Source organism: Schistocerca cancellata, chromosome 2 (genome assembly GCF_023864275.1).
Source record: "Schistocerca cancellata isolate TAMUIC-IGC-003103 chromosome 2, iqSchCanc2.1, whole genome shotgun sequence".
Classification (NCBI taxonomy): domain Eukaryota; kingdom Metazoa; phylum Arthropoda; class Insecta; order Orthoptera; family Acrididae; genus Schistocerca; species Schistocerca cancellata.
The window spans coordinates 1048328128-1048349612 of NC_064627.1; the positions used below are offsets into that span (position 1 = coordinate 1048328128).

At 40.8% G+C, this 21485-nt stretch overlaps 1 protein-coding gene across 2 annotated transcripts in view; it reads left to right on the plus strand.

The window, feature by feature from the left end:
- LOC126163027 (integrin beta-PS-like) overlaps positions 1-21485 on the plus strand; it is a 258145-nt gene that overhangs the window by 165346 nt on the left and 71314 nt on the right. For both annotated transcript variants that reach the window (XM_049919898.1, XM_049919896.1), the window contains exon 10: positions 14194-14418. In XM_049919898.1, the coding sequence (XP_049775855.1) occupies positions 14194-14418 (225 nt within the window). The remainder of the gene's footprint in view (positions 1-14193; positions 14419-21485) is intronic.

The window sequence follows — 21485 nt, forward strand, 5'->3', positions numbered from 1 at the left end:
TCAGAGCCAGACTTATAAATACTTTAGCACCACTAAACTTCTGTAATAATTCTTCAGTGTTTTCTGGTTTTTCTCTTTCCCACATGTCTCCTCCTTCTTATCTACACTGAACAATGGGCTGTTGTATGCAGAATGTGGTATGGGGGCATGAAGTTCCGTGTATGAGGCTTTATTTTTATTTTGTAAGTGGTCCTTTACTTGCTTTTGTACTTTGGAAAAAAGCGTGTTCATAATTTAGCAATTGATAATAAAATGCAAAACTGTGATTGCTGACAATTCTTCAATGAGTTCTGTTCAAAAAATTCTGGAACTTTGTCCACAAAATTTTTCACATTTAACTTTTACTTATTGTGTATGGACTCCTTCAAACTATGCCCCTCCACAATTGTTACACCGCTCCCAATGATGTTTTCACTTGTGGAAGCAGTCTTGGTATGCCTCTTGCTGGATCATGCGAACCACCATCTGTGAATTTTCTTGTATCTCATCTGTCATAGCAGATCTTCATACTTTCAATGGGGTTTTCAAATCTGGAAATTAAAAAAAAAAATGCTGGGGCTAGGTCTGGAGTGTATGGAGGATGAGGCAGGACAGTGATTTCGTTTTTTGTGTGATCATTATACACTGACAGGGAGCAACATGTGGGTGTGTTCTTGTGTTGCAAGAGCCATGAACTGTCTCTCCACATTTCAGGCCATCTCCTTCTCACATTTTCTCATAGGCATCACAACACATCCTGATAGTATCATCAATTACCATTTTGTCTCTGTAGCATGAATTCATGATGAACTAATCCTTTCCTGACCCATTGTGAAGACTGGACCTTGGCCTCAATGTCATAACCCTGGACTCATGAGCTGTGGGATGAACTTAGTGGCAACACTATGTATTCCAAGACGCTATGTCAGGATTTCATGACACGATCCAACTGAAATATTACATTCTTCTCAATCTCTCAGACAGTCAGTCTTCGATTGGCACATACAATTTCATTGACGTTCCTGGCATGAGCATCATCAGTAGACATTGAAGGGTGTCCTGAACGAGGGTCATCTTTAACTTCCATCTGGCCATTTGTGAACTATGTGAACCATTCGTAGTACCGATTATGGCTTAAGCACTCATCACTTGCATCATTTGATGTGTCTCTGTAAAGGTTTTCTTGAGTTTCATTTAAAATGTAATGCAGACACATTGCTTCTCTAACTCTGCCATCTCGGAATTCACAAACTGTGTGACACAAAGTTTTATTCAGTGCAGCACTGAACAATAACTAACTGATGTACAATGATGAAACTTCTGGCAGTTACACATTAAACACAGGTGTGTGCAGGAGTGCCAAATGTGTTTTGCTCAAACATACCATTGCTGTGAAATTTTTATTCTGCTCTTCCTCTTGTTTCTCTACCATTGCATAATAGATATGTATGAACCCTCTTTCATTACCACTGGCTGCATTCACATTCTCTCTCTATCTCCATGCCACATTGTTATTTCATTTCTCTGATAACCTATTTCTACCTTACATCCTGTTAATCAGTCTGATCCCATTATCAACTCATCCTGCAAGTTAGGTGCTACTATAGCATCCATTCTAAACCCATCCTCTTTGATCTTCACTTACAAATATGCTTTGCATATTATTCAAATGCTCCCTTTACCTTAAAACCACTAACACACTAAGTAATTCCAAGTCCATCTTCAACAGCTCTTCCTATTAGTTCTTAGCAGTTCCACAGATCTGAGACCCAGAGTCCACCACCACTTTTTCTTTCCATATACTTCTGCAGTGATAATCAGAGTCACTGCTTTGCCTTCAACCGTCCCTTCTCCTTTGTCTATCTGATCTTGTGGTTCATCTCTAAGTATAGCTGTTCATATTGCATATGTCCCTCGCATTTTGTTTATTTCCATTGGCCCTACATCATTTGTTCCAGTGTGGTGTTCAACAAGAACTAATGCGAGTTTCCCACAACATTATCTCTTGGCATATTTATTCATATGTCTCTTGCTGCCATTCTACATAACCTCTTGTATGAAAGCACACCCCTTCACCTGTGGTTGTTATGTTTTGTGGTTGTGCATTTGTGTATGGCTCTCCTCAGTCATTTTCTCTTTCTTTCCATCTCCCTCCTCTTTACTGGCCACAATTAAGTGAGCCATAATTGTTTTGCATGAGGGTAATCCTTCCATATTCCACTTACTCCACTGGTCCTCTCTTTTGCTTCTGCTGTTTCTTCCCTCTTTCAGCCTGGACAAATATTTGTCACACCTGCTGTACACTTTCAGCTGTCATGCCAATCAGATGACTATGAACTTCACGCACATCCATTGCACCACCTAATGTTGATTGTGTCATTCCAAGTACTGTTTTCTCTCTAATTTCACTTCCAAAATTCAGAATATGTCCATCTAATCTTTGGGTATAGGGATGGTTGAATATCGAATTTAGAATCTTGTCTTGCTCACTTTTAGACCAGTATTTTGCCAGGAACATCATTTCAAAATCCACAAATGACAAACTTTCCTTTTAGGGCCACTCTCCCCACTTAAAAGCCTCACCATCCATCTGATTTATGATTTAATCAATTTTTGTCATGTCATTCCACACTTCTGGCAGCAAACCACAGAAATTGCATATGAATGAAATTGGGTGAAGTTTGCCAAGTGGACTAAACTTACTGAATTTACAGTGATTTACAACTTCCACTTGTGGGTCTTCTTTCATTCTTTAGCTTTTCCTTCATTGTCCACTCAACATGGCTGTCAATGTTCCATTATATCTCCTATTCTGTCACAGCTGACATATCTGTTCCTTTTTCCACATCTCCTAGTCAAATGGGTCATTTAGATTAAACATTTGTAGCCTCCCAAAATCCCAAACACTTGATCTGATTCAGATCCACTGATAATATCTTCATGATCTGGACTCAGGGCCAAGACACCCTATCATCATTCCTTCACGACCATAACACCTTATCTCCCATCTGCTTCACCTGTTCCTTGTCAGTCCAGCATGCCACATTCCTTGATTTTGACCTCCTCCTCTCTTAGTTCCATCCACACCACTCTCCACATTAAATCCACCAATCATCAACAGTGCATGCATTTTGAAAGTTGCCATCCCTTCCCTACCAAAAAAAACCCTCCCATACTGCTTGGCCACCCAGAGATGGCGTATCTGCAGGGAAAAGAACTCCCTTGCTTGGTAAGCTGAAGGTCGCACCAAGGCTTTCAAGGACAGGTGCTATCCCTCAGACCTAGTCCAGAAACAGATTTCTTGTGCTGTATCCCCATACATGGCCAATCCACCCACCTCCCCCAAGAACCAACTACAAAGGAGCACCCCTTTATCATCCAATAACACACTAGTCTGGAACAACAGAACCACATCCTTCATCAGGGATTTGACTATCTATATTGCATCTTGGAATGAGGGTCATTCTATCTGAGGTTAATCCCATCCCTGCTAAAGTGATGTTCCATCACCCACCTAACATTTTAGTTCATCCCTACATCACTCCAAATCCCAACTTCTTGCCATGGGGATCATATCAGTGAGGAAGACCCAGGTGTGAAACCTACCCAATCCACCCATCCAGCACTTGCTATTCCATTCGTATCAAAGCCTTATCCTATCCAATCAAATGCCAGGCGACTTGCAAAACTAGCCATGTCATATATCAGCTCTGCTGCAATCATTGCACAACTTTTTAATTGGTATGATTACCAGCTGTCCACTAGGATGAACAGCCACTGCCAAACTGTGGCCAAGAGCAAAGTAAACCACCTTGTGGCACAACACACAGCTGAACATAAAATGCTTGATTTCAGTTGCTGCTTCACAACCGAGGCCATCTGGATCTTCCCGTCTCCCACTAGCTTTTTTGAACAGCACAAATGGGAGTTATCCTTGTAACACAGTCTTCAGTCCCAAACTTTTTCCAGGCCGCAACGTACCATAACATACAGTGTCCACGTGCTCCATCGAGCAGTTTCTGGCCCCTGTGTCCTATCATCACCTCCCACTTCACATCCACTCAACTTCATTGTGCACCACTGCCAAGCTTTTCCTCTCTCTGCTCCTCTTCTTATCCACTCCCTTTTCCCCCTGCTCCCCCCCCCCCTTCCACCCCACCCCACAGTGTCCCAAACTGCATTTGACAGCCTTGTCCTGTCACTTTCTAGTCCCTGCAGTCTGACCAGATCAGCCAGAGACAGTAATCGTGTGTGCCTGAGGCATGCCTGCTTGTGTGGATGTGTGCGGATTTGCCTCCTCTTTCTGAATAAGGCTTTGGCTAAAAGCTCAGTGTGTCACTGTCTTTTTGTTGTGCCTGTCTGCATGCAATGTGTTATCTCTACAGTGAGGTTACCAAACTGTGCTGATCATATTGTTAGCAAAGGAACATTTGAAGATGGAATTCAGCATTTCTGCTTTGGTTTGCTGTTCTCAGTGTGTGTGGTGGTGGAATGACAACTGTGTAGTGCTGGAATCGGAACAGAGAAGGGGCTGGATGGGTGAGGACAGTGACTAACAAAGATTGAGGCCAGGAGGGTTACAGGAACATAGGATATACTGCAGTGAAAGATCCCACCTGCACAATTCAGAGAATCTGGTGTTTGTGGGAAGGATCCATATGGCACAGGCTGTGAAGCAGTCATTGAAATGAAGGATGCCCTGTTTGACAGTGTGTTCAGCAACAGTGTGGTCCACTTGTTTCTTGGCCACAGTTTGTCGGTGGCCATTCATGTGGACAGATAGCTTGTTAGTTGTCATGCCTACATATAGTGCAGCACAGTGTTTGCAGCTTAGTATGTGGACCACATGACTGGTTTCACAGGTAGCCCTGTCTTTGATGGGATAGGTGATGTTAGTGACTGGACTGGAGTAGATGGTGGTGGGAGGATGTATGGAACAGGTCTTGCATCTTGGTCTATTACAAGGGTATGATCCATGAGATAAGGGACTGGCAGTAGGGATTGTGTAAGGATGGATGAGTATATTGTGTAGGTTCGGTAGACTGTGGAATACCACTATGGGAGGGGTGGGCAGGATGGTGGGCAGAACATTTCTCAAATCAGGGCACAACGTGAGGTAAACAAAACCCTGGCAGAGAATGTAATTCAGTTGCTCAAGTCCTGGATGGTACTGAGTTATGAGGGAATGCTCCTCTATGGCTGGACAATGAGACTTTGGGAGGTGGTGGGAGACTGGAAAGATAAGGCACAGGAGATCTGTTTTTGTACAAGGTTGGGAGGATAATTACAGTCAGTGAAGGCTTCAGTGAGACCCTTGGTATATTTTGAGAGGAACTGGTCATCACTGCAGATGCGACAACCATGGGTGGCTAGGCTGTATAGAAGGGACTTCTTGGTATGGAACGGGTGGCAGCTCTCGAAGTGGAGGTATTGCTGGTGGTTAGTAGGTTTGATATGGACGGAGGTACTGATGTAGCCATCTTTGAGTTGGAGGTCAACAGCTAGGAAGGTGGCTTGCTGGGTTGAGTAGGACCAGGTGAAGCAAATGGGGGAGAAGTTGTTGAGGTTCTGGAGGAATGCAGATAGGGTGTCCTCACCTCCAATCGAGATAGCTAAGATGTCATCAATGATTCTGAACCAGGTGAAGGGTCTAGGATTCTGGGCTTTTAGGAAGAATTCCTCTAGATGTCCCATGAATAGGTTGGCAAAGGATGGTGCCATGCAGGTGCCCATAGCCATACCCAGATTTGTAAGGAGAAGTAATTGCGGGTGAGGATATAGTTGGTAATGGCATCTAGGAAGGAGGTTGTTGGTTTGGAATCCATGAGCATTGGGAAAGGTAGTGTTCAATAGCAGTAATGCCATGGGCATTAGGAATGTTATAGTACAGGGAGGTGGCATCAATAGTGACGATCAGGGCATTGTGTGATCAGGAACTGTGGAGAGTCGGTGAAGGAAATGGTTGGTATCTTTTGTATATGAGGGCAGGTTGCAGGTAATAGGTTGAAGGTGTTGGTCAACGAGAGCAGAGCAGAGCTGAGCAGAGAAGTTGCATAAATATTCATTCAGATCTTGATAAGATTTCAAAGCATTCCAAAGATTGGCAAATTGCCATGTCTCCGCAATATCCTTTCTTTCAGGAGTGTTAGTCCTGTAAGGTTCACAGGAGAGCTTCTGTAAAGTTTGAAAGGTAAGAGACAAGGTACTGGCGGAAGTAAAGCTGTGAGGATGGGGCGTGATTCGTGCTTTGGTAGCTCAGATGTTAGAGCACTTGCCTGCGAAAGGCAAAGGTCCCGAGTTCGAGTCTCGGTCCAGCGCACAGTTTTAATCTGCCAGGAAGTTTCATGTCAGCGCACACTCCGCTGCAGAGTGAAAATCTCATTCTGGGAATATTCACACCTGTCAGCATCTCATTTATTTGGAATTCTTGAAATGCAAGGAGAACTTGCACAACAGATGCATTAGTTTTTTGGTGGTTGGTCCACACAATAATCATAGGGAATGTCATCTACTCCAAGTGTCTTGTTTCAGCTTAAGTCTTTTAGTGCTTCATCAAATTCTTCTCACAGTATCACACCCCAATCTCATAACATCCAATTCTTCTCTCTTTTTCACAATATTGCCTTCATATTTCTATCCTTTATATGTATCTTTTGTAGATTTATTCTACCTTGCATTCACATCAAAGAAAAGCACAGACAGTAGCTATCAGTTCAATATGCGTTCAACACTCTAAGTTAAAGAAGAAACAATTCTTTCTTTTGCAATGAATTACCAGTATAATAGGGTGTACCTCAGGACACAATTCAAGGACCTCTACTCTTGTTGGTTTATGTAGACAATTATGTTGAATATTTGAGTCCCAAAAAACCATCCTATTTCCCAATGACACCAGCATATTGCTCACTGGATCCAGCCCAGAAACACTGCAGTCAGTAGTAGGAAGTTCTATAAAATGACATTCAGTGTAGTTCACCAGAAACAAACTCATTGTAAATACTAGAAAAACCATATGTGTCAACTTTCATTTATTTCAACCATCAAGGCAAATGTTCCTTCAAGAAACACTAAAAAATGGTCCTCTAGGAAATATAACTATTTCATAAATTTTTGGGATTACGGGTTGCAACGTACCGTTGGAAAGAGGAACAAATGAGTTAAGCAATGATCGCATTTTACTATCCCAGATGAGACAAACCACATGTGACCTACTGGGAAAGAATATGATGAAGACTAGTATTGGGAAATGTATGGCTCAGATTAGATATTTGACTCAGTATTGTCATAGAGGTTGAGCAACACACATCAGCTTTAACAGCCTGCAGCAGTTTGTCTGTGTAATATACATCAATTGCCATTGGTCTTACAGCCTAATTTACCAGACATGGGCAAGTCATAGTGAATAATAAATAATATACAGTGCAACTTATGTTAAATAAAATAAATTATATCAGGTGATGTCAGCCTTAAATAATGTTGTCAATCAAGAAGATTTTAACTGAAATGATCGTTTTGTCATTCAGCAGCACTTTGAAATAATTAAAGGTGTGTGATGAAGCAAGCTGGGATATTTTTAATTCCCTTCTTGTTTTGCCACTTGCCTCCTTAAATTCATTTTTTCACTTTCTACAATATACCATTAACGAACGTGAATATAATCTGTATTTTCAAAAAAGAGAAAGGTTGGCCCTCAGTTCTAAAGGATTTAACACCAGATCTCATTTTGTGCTTAGTTTTATTTATCTAATTGATTTTCTGATTTATTTTGAGTTTTCCTAGTTAGTATTGTTTGTTACAGGGTGAAATCAGTAATTGTTTCATAACTTAAATTCTATTGTTGACATATAAACAAATATAAGTTCTGTAATAGTTGTAAACATTTGGAAGACGAAATGCTAGTAATCTTAAAGTCTCTGTTTGGCTCTATTCAGAAACGTATTAGCAAAAGCACCCCTTAGTTAATTCCAAAGTAATTAACCGTTTTGTCCAAAGTATTGTTTGCATAACTATAATTGTTAATTTCGTGATTTAAACAAATAATTCAGCCTAAACCTCATAGTAGAAGAAACTGCTAAAAAGAACCAATTTTTTGATGTAGTCAGTTAATTTAATAAAGTAAGTTTTAGTTGTAATTTCTGTAAATTAAACTTTGAACAATGTGTAGCTTCAGCACCTATTATTGTGATGATATATAAGGACCCGATTTTTGGTCATGAGACAGTCAGTCCAAGGCCAAGTTTCAGATGATAAACCTGTACTGGTTATTACAACAACAATGCTTCAGATTAACTGTGGAATAAGAGTTAAACAATTTGGCTGTATGTAAAAACAGTGACAATGTCTGCTCCATATGTACCTGATTATTCTTCAAGAACCGTAAACTTGGTGGTTAGTTGTTACTGCTCATAAATGTTCAACAAGAAACTATTGTAGCAGTATGTGGAGTTTCACCTGCAAACTATTAATGAGGCTGATGGAAAGCTTAAACAATAGTGCACTGGCCATACACATTTAACTGTGTATTATTAGGGGGCTGTGCAAAGCGAAAATTAAAGTACTGTAAAATGTAACTGTGTATCTACCAGCTACATCATTTAAAGTAGTCAGTGTCTGAATCCTCAACCCATTTTTCAGCCAGTGTAGCAATGCAGTACATCAATACTGAGGACAACAATCAGCAACCGAATAATATTAAAGCAGGTGAAACTGCCACAGTTGGTGGTCCTACATAATCATTTAAATAATTCATAATAAGATAAATTCCATAATAAAGCTTACCATTGTGTATTAATGTAAAAATGTATGAAGTCTCCCAATACCCCATCATAGACCTCAACTCAACAGCATGTCTCAACTCCTGAATGTTGACTAAGCCTCACATCATATGAATATTTTCAGAGTCCCATCAATTGTTATGGTATCTAGTGTGACCACATGTTACACAAGTTAAACCATCACTTGAAAACTGCTCTTATGACTTCCAAAACATAGCTGTTTTTTTCCTGCCAATAAGACGTGCAATCACATACAGGTCCATGCCAATGGGCTACAGTCTGTCTCCCTTCCAACTTACAGTCTTTGGTAAATCTAATGCTTAATAAAATGTAATGCTTAGTAAAAGGGATTGCTTAATAATTGACCACCACACTTTCCCTTATACTATTCCAGTAAAAGTATTTACAGTGTGTAAAAGTTCAGTTCTTTCTGGTTTAAACAGTACCAGACAACATATGTTACATTCAATAATTCCATATAAATAATTAATTGTGTACTTCCATACAGAACAGTATTAAAGAAAAAATCAACATCTAGATTGCATGGATGATTGATGATGAAAGTATAAAGCTGGACTCAGTGTTCATGTGGAGGACATGATGATCTGACACTGGTATGCACTACATCTATGTTTTAACTTAACACTAGGTTGATTCTGGCTGTGTAGCATTCATGACTGATAACTAGAATGCAGAGTTACAGTTCAATACAATGTCTGTCAAGATCATGTGTAGTGCTTACTAGTGATTAACTTTAGATAGTTCTCAATTGGTTTGCTTGCTTTCAAAAGCTAATTTCTGTATTATTAGAGATATCACAGATATCAGTATTTTGATGAAAGCATTGTAACTGCTTGGTGACCTTGGTGTACTCAGATTAGTTCTATAGAGAGTGGTTGAATTACTATTGTGTGTTTAATATTTGGATATTCCTTCACTTTTAAAAATAACAGAAGTTAGCTCTGGCCAAGCATCTTGTCCTTTAGTGCCTACTTAATGGACAGGGAATTGCCTGTCTGCTACCTACACAGGCCAGTTGTTTGTATCAAATTGCTAACCACCACTGGATTAGAAATTTTCCAGTGCCACTCAAGCTGGTGGCCAGACCATCACTGTCACGGCCAAACAGTACATTTGTGCTCTCAAGAGTGTAGCATCTTAACTTAGCTGGCCGGGCCTTCTACAGCATATGTGTTATGTTACTGGGTTTGACACAGCTTTAAATAGGAAACACATGTAAATAACTTATCATAGAAGCTCTCATCCATGTGATACAGTCTACGAATATTGTATTGTACAGCAAGCAGAACACCTGCACACCGTTCTGCTCCCTGTTCTGATATGGGATCATTTTCTGAGCACACAGCGACTGACAGTATAAATGTAGTTAGAATTCAAAAATGAGCTCTAATAATAAGTTGTGGCCTTAGAAAAATTGTGCCCTGTTAATTTAATTTTTCCTTGCTGAAAGTGGTGTTCTGAACGCTGCAAGGTAATTCATTTATGAAAATATTTTGTTATCTGTGGACTATATCTTGATCAATAATGTACACAACTGTTATATGAGAATATCGAATATACACTAAACACATTACAGAAAAACATTCTGTCAGGGGAGCATTCTTAACATTGGTGTCATATTACACCAAAGATACTAGAGGAAGTAAAAACCACTAGATATTCAATATTTAAAATGAAATTAAAGGCATGTCTCATAAAGCACTATTTCTATTCTGCAAAAGAATTTCTGAATATGTAAAAATAAATGTTACCTGAACAGTTACTGATAGACTTAGACAGTAAGAATGGTTAGCTATTTTTAATATGCTTACTTATTTTGCTGGTATATATATCACTATATCTTTGTTTTGGCTTGTCCTTAAGCAGTTACTGACACACTGATCAACTAATCTGGGCTGCCAGAGTTGGTGGTCAAGTATGCATGATGCATGCTTGTTTGTGTGTATAAGTTACGTTTGTTTCTCTTTTGCTGATGAAGGATATGGCCAAAAGTTTTTTGTGTCTTTTAATTGCACCCATCTGCAACTTAATGTGTCTTCTTTACATTAAGTAGCAATCTGTCTTTTCCTCCATTGTTGATAAACTATAAGAATATATACCTACTTACTATCACATCTTTTTTTTTAATACTAAACACAGTGCATTTCAAAGTTTTTACATAAAAAATCTAAGGCTGATATATCAAATCATGGTGAACAACTTTTCTTAGAGACAAAATGTTTGCTGATGCTTCTCAGTAACACAGAGCGTCCCTTTTGGCCATTACATCCATGAGAACCAGCAGAGTGTAGGCATTACATGACTCCCATATGCCGTGTGTGTTGCCTATAATCCAGTCACCAGCTTGGTGTGAAGACAGTAGGGCCAGCATAAGTGAAGTTCCTGATTCACTTCTAAAATATCTTTCTTCACTTCGAGGCAGCTATTTCTACGGTTTTCTTGTTGAAAATCACTCAGTCAATTTACTGGATTAGTTGGTACACAGCACACATGGTTAACAGATCTTTCTAATTCAGTGCAGTCTCATTTTCCCAGGGTGGATGAATGATAAAGAATGCCTAGAATTGCCAGGAAGCATCGGCAAACATTTGGTCTCCAACAAATATGTTCTTTATGACATGATCTACACTCCTGGAAATTGAAATAAGAACACCGTGAATTCATTGTCCCAGGAAGGGGAAACTTTATTGACACATTCCTGGAGTCAGATACATCACATGATCACACTGACAGAACCACAGGCACATAGACACAGGCAACAGAGCATGCACAATGTCGGCACTAGTACAGTGTATATCCACCTTTCGCAGCAATGCAGGCTGCTATTCTCCCATGGAGACGATCGTAGAGATGCTGGATGTAGTCCTGTGGAACGGCTTGCCATGCCATTTCCACCTGGCGCCTCAGTTGGACCAGCGTTCACGCTGGACATGCAGACGCTTCATCCAGTCCCAAACATGCTCAATGGGGGACAGATCCGGAGATCTTGCTGGCCAGGGTAGTTGACTTACACCTTCTAGAGCATGTTGGGTGGCACGGGATACATGCGGACGTGCATTGTCCTGTTGGAACAGCAAGTTCCCTTGCCGGTCTAGGAATGGTAGAACGATGGGTTCGATGACGGTTTGGATGTACCGTGCACTATTCAGTGTCCCCTCGACGGTCACCAGTGGTGTACGGCCAGTGTAGGAGATCGCTCCCCACACCATGATGCCGGGTGTTGGCCCTGTGTGCCTCGGTCGTATGCAGTCCTGATTGTGGCGCTCACTTGCACGGCGCCAAACACGCATACGACCATCATTGGCACCAAGGCAGAAGCGACTCTCATCGCTGAAGACGACACGTCTCCATTCGTCCCTCCATTCACGCCTGTCGCGACACCACTGGAGGTGGGCTGCACGATGTTGGGGCGTGAGTGGAAGACGGCCTAACGGTGTGCGGGAGCGTAGCCCAGCTTCATGGAGACGGTTGCGAATGGTCCTCGCCGATACCCCAGGAGCAACAGTGTCCCTAATTTGCTGGGAAGTGGCGGTGCGGTCCCCTACGGCACTGCGTAGGATCCTACGGTCTTGGCGTGCATCCGTGCGTCGCTGCGGTCCGGTCCCAGGTCGACGGGCACGTGCACCTTCCGCCGACCACTGGCGACAACATCGATGTACTGTGGAGACCTCACGCCCCACGTGTTGAGCAATTCGGCGGTACGTCCACCCGGCCTCCCGCATGCCCACTATACGCCCTCGCTCAAAGTCCGTCAACTGCACATACGGTTCACGTCCACGCTGTCGCGGCATGCTACCAGTGTTAAAGACTGCGATGGAGCTCCGTATGCCACGACATACTGGCTGACACTGACGGCGGCGGTGCACAAATGCTGCGCAGCTAGCGCCATTCGACGGCCAACACCGCGGTTCCTGGTGTGTCCGCTGTGCCGTGCGTGTGATCATTGCTTGTACAGCCCTCTCGCAGTGTCCGGAGCAAGTATGGTGGGTCTGACACACCGGTGTCAATGTGTTCTTTTTTCCATTTCCAGGAGTGTATTACTCCTAGACAGTTGATGCGAAGTCCTTGAAACCCTTTGTGTATCTGCGTCCTTATTCTGATGTGTCTAATATCATTTGTATAGTTTGTGTTGCGTGATGAAACTGGACAAATAAAACATCAATAGAAAAGCTTTCCCTTCCTGGCATTTTATTTGCTTGTCACCTGAACTCTTGCAAATGTCTGCTCCCATTTTCTCTAATGTTCTTTATTTTTCCTATATGTGGCATCTATATTTCATGTAGTCACACATGCTTCTACACACAGCTTAGCATTTCTCTTCTAGCCACTTCTGTTTTGCAATTTTACAGTTTTTGTCAATCCCGTGTTTTAGATGTCTGTATTCCTGCAGTGTTTTCATATATTTTCTGTTCATAAATTAAATTTAATACCTGATATGTTAGTCAAGGTTTCCTATAGGGTTTCATCTCCTTTTCCTAGGTTTTTATTTGGTGCCTTTGCTATTTCACATCTCAAAGCAACCCTTTTATCTTCCACTGTATGTCTTTCAAAAATTTCAGTCACTTTTTGCAACATCATTGTGTATTCAATAGAGGATAGATAATGAAATGTATAGATATTCCATTGCTGTGAGGAGACCCTCTGTTATTAGGCTGATGGTTCATTCATTAAAAATTACTTAAAAATTTACATGTGCTCAAAGCAGCCAAACTCTTTGTTATATTTGATAGTGAGTAAATGAATGCACAAATAAAAGATACCATTCATACATAAAGATAATTTTACATAAGATAAGGAAACTGCAAGCACTTACCTGTAGACAACTGATGTGTGGCACACAGAAACACACAATCAAAAACACACACTACCCTTCTACCCCCTTCCTTGCCTTGTATGTCCTTACCTACCCCCTCTGCACATCTATATACACAGGTAACTGTTTTTGAGACACAGTATTCAATTATCAATCTCACTGGTACTACAAGTGTGTACCTTTGGGTGTCTGTACGGTTGTGTTTGTGGATGTATGTACTCTTATTAGAACAAGAGCAAGAGCTTGAAAGCTAATGTTAACTGTGTTATAGTACATTTTTCTGTACATCATGCACTAGTAATTTGTAGGTAAGTAGTTGCTTTTCTCTTATTTTATGTATCTTTACATCTAGGAATTTCCATTATTGTTATAATAATCTAAAATCATCAATTTTCATTTAACTATAATGCATTTGGAAATATATGTATAATTTTTTCTGCATTTTCATCATCAGACTAAATTAAGTAGATCTTCAATGCTTACAGTTGATCTTCAATGCTTACAGTTCATAACACATGCCATCTACCTTACATTTGCTTCTGGGAGCTGTATTACAGAGATGGATGCAAATGTTTTAATATGCATTCCTTTCATATTTATTTCCAGCCAAAGGGATCCCCTGATGCCTGTAATAATGGTGGAAGACTAGAATGTGGAATATGTGTATGTGAGTCTTCTCGATCTGGGAAACGCTGTGAATGTCAAAGGAACAGTACCGCAGCAGTAGATCAAAGTGACTGCTACTCAAATGTAACAGGTCTTTTGTGCTCAGGTGCTGGCATATGTAAATGTGGAATTTGTGAATGCAAGACTAGGAAAGATCCATCTGAGGTAAGCCTTAAATTTCACAGTGCCTGAAATCAAGTAAAGTGCTTATGAGACATGAAAAAGTTTGTAATGAAGATTTTGAATACCATGTCACCTTCATGGCTCATATGACCACATCTCAGTTACTAAATAGTTTTCAGATCATGATAAGAACAGATATTTTCTTTATTAATTTAAATAATTACAATTTAAATAATTACAATTAAAAAAAACTAATATTGAATGGCACTTATGGCTTTTTTAATGCATGTACTTAGGTGACAAATGTCATGGGATAGTGATATGCACATATACAAATTGTGGTAGTGTCACGTACACAAGGTTTTATAGGACAGTGCATTGACAGAACTGTAATTTGTACTCAGGTGATCCATGTGAAAAGGTTTCTGATGTGATTGTGGCTGGACAATGGGAATTAACTGACTTTAAATGTGGAATGGTAATTGGAGCTAGATGTATGGGGCATTCCATTTTGAAATTGTTTTGGGTATTCAATATTCTGAGAGTGTACCAACAATACCAGATTTCTAGCATTACCTCTCACAATGGACAATGCAGTTGCCGATGACCTTCACTTAATGTCTGAGAGCAGCGGCTTTGTGTATAGTTGTGAGTGCTAACAAACAAGTAACACTTTGTGAAATAACTGAATAAACCAGTGTGGGATGTACAGTGAATGAATCTGTTAGGACAGTGCAGCAGAATTAGATGTTAAAAGACTATGGAAGCAGGTGACTGACACGAGCACCTTTGCTAACAGCACTACATTGCCTGCAGTGCCTCTCCTGGGCTCATGACAATATCAGTTGGACCCTGGATGACTGCAAAACTGTGGTCTGGCCAGAGGAGTCCTTATTTCAGTTGGTAAGAGCTAATGGTAGGGTTCAAGTGTGGTGCAACCCCACAAAATCATGGACCCAAGTTGCCATGCAAGCTGGTGATGGGTCCACAATGATGTGGGCTGTGTTTACATGGAATGGACTGAATCCTCTGGTCCAACTGAACTGATCACTGACTGGAAATGGTTATGTTCGGCTACTTGGAGACCATTTGCAGCTATTTGTGGGCTTCATATTCCAAAACAGTGATGGAATTTTCATGGGTGACAATGTACCACACCAGCCCACCATGATTTGAGCAAATCATTTGGCCACCTAGGTCGCCCGACACGGGTCCCTTCAAATATTTATGCGAGATAACTGAGAGCTCAGATCATGCACAAAACCCTGCACTGGTAACACTTCTGCAGTTATGGATGGCCATAGAGGTTATAAGGCTCAATATTTATACAGGGGTCTTCCAAGAGTTGTTGTGTCCAAATCATGTTGAGTTGCTGCACTATGCCAGACAAAAGAAGTTTGACACAATATTTGGAGGTATCCCATGACTCTTGGCACCTCAGTGTGAGTGAAAATTGATTGTCTGAGGAAGATTGCCAACTTTGTGATTATAGTGATGCAGTCAATGATAGAGACTGTAGAAGCTTTTGTCCTTATGTTTGATAATAATTCTGTCATTAGCTGCTTACTTTACACATGCAAGAAACAGATATAAGCAACTGGCTGTAATTATACAGTTTGAATTTTTTTTATAATGTGTTTAAGGGTCTGGCTAACTTACTTGACTAATCTGTTGCTTAAGATTCTGTAATTTAACACTGGTTAGTGACACTGACTTATACCAATGGCATATGAAATAAATGCTTAAGGTTTATATTTACATTAAATTAATGCCACTTTACATTTGCTCATTTACATGTTGTATACTTTCTGTTACCATCATGAGGTGTTGAGAAGTCAATAGGAACATTGCCAGCTTTTGGACAAATTTTTCTTCAGAACTAAAGAGATCACATATGGAAATGTACACCTGCTCAGCTACATTGTCCTGGCGTTGCACTAGGCTGGGGTGAGGGGTTGTGTCGTGTCAGTTGGAGTGGGCAAGGTGGAGAGAGGAGACAGCCAGCTGGAGGGAGGGCTAGACAACAGTGGCTGATGGCTGCCGGAGAGGGGTAGCAGCTACATGGGTCACAGTTGTGTCACTGGTGAGTTCATTCCTGCCACAGATTTGTGCACAGTGCACAATGACATTGAGGATTGGTCAGAGAGGGTAAGAGAGAACAGAGGAAGAGGGAGACTGTGGAGAGGAATATGTGAGGGCAGGATGAGTGAAGTTAGGACCATAGGGCAAGGGTTAAGATGTGTCTGAGGCAGGGGCAAGACTGGGCCCAGAAGGACTGCAGGATCCAAGGATTTGTTGCAAAGGCAAAGCCTAAGAGGGTGGGCTGAAAGGTAATGCACACATGCTTGTAGAACACAAACAAAAACTATTAGGAAGATTGGGCGAAAATGACATTAAAGTATAATTCTTAAGATTCAAAATCATAAATTTATTTTTCAACATAGTCACCATTAAAACTAACACATTTCTCCCAATGTGTGTTTTTTTCATTGAATCACTGAAAAATTCTTTCAAATTTTCTCAAAACCAAGAATGTCTGAGGAAGATTGCCAACTTTGTGATTATAGTGATGCAGTCAATGATAGAGACTGTAGAAGCTTCTGTCCTTATGTCTGAGGTGTAATGTCTTTCTTGAGTAGAGGAAAACAATAAAAATCACAAGGTGCAAGATCAGGGGAGTGAGGAGATTGTGGAATTGGTTCAATCTTCAGGTTTCACAGAACCTTTTCAGTTACGCATAAGGTGTGTTGACAAGTGCTGTCATTCTGCAAGATTATTGGCGCAAGCCCCTAACACAGCAAACACAATGTTGGAGATGTTTTAGAGTCTCTAGGTACTGAGAAGAATTTGCCATTCCCCTCCCATGCCAGATAATGAGTTACATAAATTTGGTAAGTGTCCCAAAAAACATTCAAAAGCATTTTTTGCAGGTGACTGTGCTTTGAACTTCTTTGTATAAGCAGAAGATAGATGATATTCAGTGCTCCGTCTTTTATCTTCTGGATCATAATGATGGATTCTTGACTTGTTCGCCATCACAGTATTTAAAAGGAAGTTATCTCCTTTGTCATTATATCACTACAAATGTTACTCGCAGCATTACAATCATTGCCATTTGTTCTCATCTTTTAGATGGCATGGCACCCATCTTGCACAGATTTTATGGTATCCTAATTGTTCAGTAATGTAGCTGACACATTCCTTGGATGTTTGGATGTTCCAATATGGCATGTGATATGCTTTTGAGTGATTTGACGGTCATATTGAATCAAGCCATCCATGAGTTTTTGATGTTTACTCTCTGTGGTAGTGATCAAATGCCCACTGCATATTTCACCAACAGTTATGGCTTTTCCAGACTCACAACCATGAAATTTTGTTACTGATTGAGTTATAGTAGGCCTGACAATAGCATCATCAACTAACAGCCTATAAATGATGATGAGTCTCAGTCAGAGACACATTTTCATCAATTAAAGATTTGATAGCACCACGCTGTTTAACATGCATTAATGCAGCACTAGAAAATGTCTCCATAGTTCCTCTATGCAAAATATACCGGGTGATTGCAACACATTCAAACTGCACACGTGCAACCTGGCACATTCCTCAAAGTTATTTAGGTCATGTTATACAAGCATTTGTGCATTACTTTTCAGCCTACCCTCATATCTACATAATTCAGAGAAGTTGTTGGAGGGAAGGATCCAGAGGGCATGAATTGTGTACCAGTCATTCAGTCAGGCATGTTGGTTTCAGCAGCATGTTTCACCACTGAGTGGTCAACTCTACTACTGGTCATAGTTTGGCAGTGGTTTTTCATTTTGGTGGACAGCTGGTTGGTGGCCATACTCACATAAAATACTGTGGAGAAGTTACAGCAGAGCTGGTATATTATAGGACTGTTTTCACTGATGGCCCTAATTGTGAAAGGATAGGTTATGCCTGCTACAGGTCTGGAGTAAGGTGTGCTGGGTGACCATATTGGACAGTATACACAGGTTTTCCACATGGGTTTCCAGTGTGGTTATGACCCATGTGCAATGCACTGGGAGTAGGTGCGTCATAAGGATGGATTAGCATATAATGCAGAATTGGTGAGCTGCAGAACACCACTTTCAGAGGGATTAGATAGGTTGTAAGTGGGATGGTGGTCATTTCCATGCTTGAGAGTACATATTCAAAATCCTGATGTAGGATATAGTTAAGTTTTTCAGGGCTGGGTTGATGCTGGGTGCTGAGTGGGGAACTGTTTTGCAACTTTTTGTATGTCCGTCCTTGTGATTAGAGGTCTGAGGGACTTCAGCAGTTCACTTATGTGATAAAATGGAACACCTACAGCCATCCTTACAATGTTATTTATTATATGGCTACCAGTTTCGGTGCTTCAGTGCACCGTCTTCAGGGCTTAACTGATACTGAGGGGGTTAACACCATCTGTATACATGATTCATCAGTGGCAAACATCTGTAACTAGTTTTCGCAGACTACCTGTAACAATGATGTTGTCTCTCCAACCATCGACTATGATGTAGTAATACTGGAAGTAATTTTCATCAGTGGACTTTGGCTGACAATTCAGAATAAGTAATGGTATAAAGTTGTTGATCACAAAACAATGTGCCAATATTTTAAATCTTGAATGTGTCCACAGTATCTCATCAAGTGAGGCACTGAGTTTCAGCTTCTCTCATTCTCATTAACAACAAACCAAACATCACCGTGTGCTCCCTATCCATGCACTCATCACAGATTTGTATACTAAACACTAATACTGTCATTTTTTTATGTTTTCTGTTGTTTCTTAGTTGCTTCAATGTTTTTGGAGATGTGGTCCATCTGTGAAAACAAATGAAAGACTGCTTGTTTTGTGATAAATGCATTTCACTCCTCTTTATTTATGAAGCATCTTCTGTGGAAATTTGTGATCATATTAATCAACATGTGCTGCCCTGGAGTTGTACTTAGTTGGTTTGTGCACACCAGGATGTTCAATTTTCAGCATTTTTCAAATACATTTCAACTGAACGTCTCACTTTCACTGTTCACTGTGTGTTGGTTATGTGTTTACTGTATCTTGTGTTGCCAGCTAGTGATTAATAACATTTCTGAAAAGGACTGGTTTGTGCTGGTGTGCTGCAAACCTTGTAAATTCATCTCTATAAGTCATAACATAACAATGAATGTTCATTAGGATTCACTGGATGACAAGTATGGCATCCATACTGAATGATGAAATTTAGTTACTGGAAGTTATGAAGGTCTTCAATTAGTGAAGGTTGTTACATAATATGAGTGTCATTTGATGCAGAAACTTCAGGTTAACAAAAGTATGTAACTAAATCCCTGAATGTTATGGTACTTTGGTCATAATCTGTTCAGAAAGTTTGGGCTAGTTGAAATTTTTAATTAAATATCTGAGAAACTAATTAAGTTTGGGCAAATATAATTACATTACTGAAATCAGGGAAAATTACTCTTTGTAGTGAATGGGGTCTTTCCTTTAGATTTAATGTATTAGTTCACAGTGTTTTTATGGATAGCTGGCTGTATGAAATTTTATAATTAGTGTAATTTTTGAACTATTGCATTTCTAGTGAAACTAGTTATTACAATACCATCAGAAAAGTAAATAGTATGAACTGAATAATAAGGTTTCGAAGAGGATTTCTGTTTATTTAAACTTGACATTTTGTGTAACATATGCACACTATTGTAATATTACCATTAATATTTGAATAAGAGTATTAGGAAAAAAAAGTGTTTTAACTTATAAATGAGGAATGCAGATAAAACAGGCTGATGTCGGCCAATCCCTTTTGGCAGCAGGTGTGTCCATGCTGGTATCGGAGCCCCTTACTTAGTTGGAATGTTTTCTGCAGCCCATCCACATGGGCTAACCCTCCAGTACATAGATATGGTGAGTGATAGATGACAGAGTGGTAACAAGTATGCAACACAGTTTATTTTATACAAACTCAATACATACAAGAATACGCAACATAACCCACTCAAGTCATGGACCGAAGTAAACTGCAACTGTCATCAGAGATAAGACTGAAAGGTATTTTATCTACTCAATGATGCTAATGTTCCCACAGAGTCCCCCCCCCCACCTCTCCTCCAACTCCCCCCAGTCCCACAGTAGTGTGGAGAATGGCGTGGAGGTGACAACCGACACAACTGGGCAACCGGGAGGTTGGGGTAGGGGGGAGTGAAAACGTTGGCGAGGGTAGCCTTGTGCAGGATTTAGAGATGATAATCACAGAAATGGGTGCATGGATGGCGTGACCTGCATGGGTGAGCATGGAAGGGGGATGTGGGTAAGATGTATCTCCTGGTATGTGTGCACTGGGTGGATCCTTGAGGAATTTGCTGACCAGAGGGGATGGGTGAGCAGTGGAGATGGCCAGCTATCATTGGTGAAATGTACATGCTGTTGCAGCCATTCAAGAGGGACAGATATTGTGTAACAAGTTGCCCATTAGATTTCAGTGGAACTATGGTATGCTGCTGGAACGTTTTGTTCAGTGCAGTAACATTGCTCTCCAGGTAGCACAAATACTGCAGTATGATGTTGATGGGGGTGTTGTTGCATCTGGTGTGGTGTGGGTCATGCAACATGGTGGTGATGTGTGCATGGCCATTGGTGCTTGGCTGTGGAAGAGCTGAAATGCTGGTGGAGCCAGCATATATGTGTGGCACTTGGCAGGAGATTGATGTCTGCTGCACAAGTTGTTTTGCTGTTCAGCAGACCTGTTGGGAAGTGTCGTCCCCTCGCGAGGTAGTGATCGGGCTGAATCATGTTGTATCAGTGTCATTTGGGTGGACGCATGATGCATCAGTTGACTGCTATGGTGAGGAAGGGACACCAATGATGGTTGAGCAAAGTTGTGATACCTTGGCCTACTGGGATGGTGTGGTGATGAGGGTGTTGTGCTTGGTGACAGTCAGTTGCATTCGTGAGAGTTTGGGTTCCTGCTGTCACGAGGTGAGTGGAGGTTGCAGTAAGGCAATGTGGCTGCATCAGTTACAAATTGTCAGTTAAACAAAATACTGTAGTAGGGTGGAAAATAATGTCTGAGTACTGTTCAACTGGTTAAAAGACA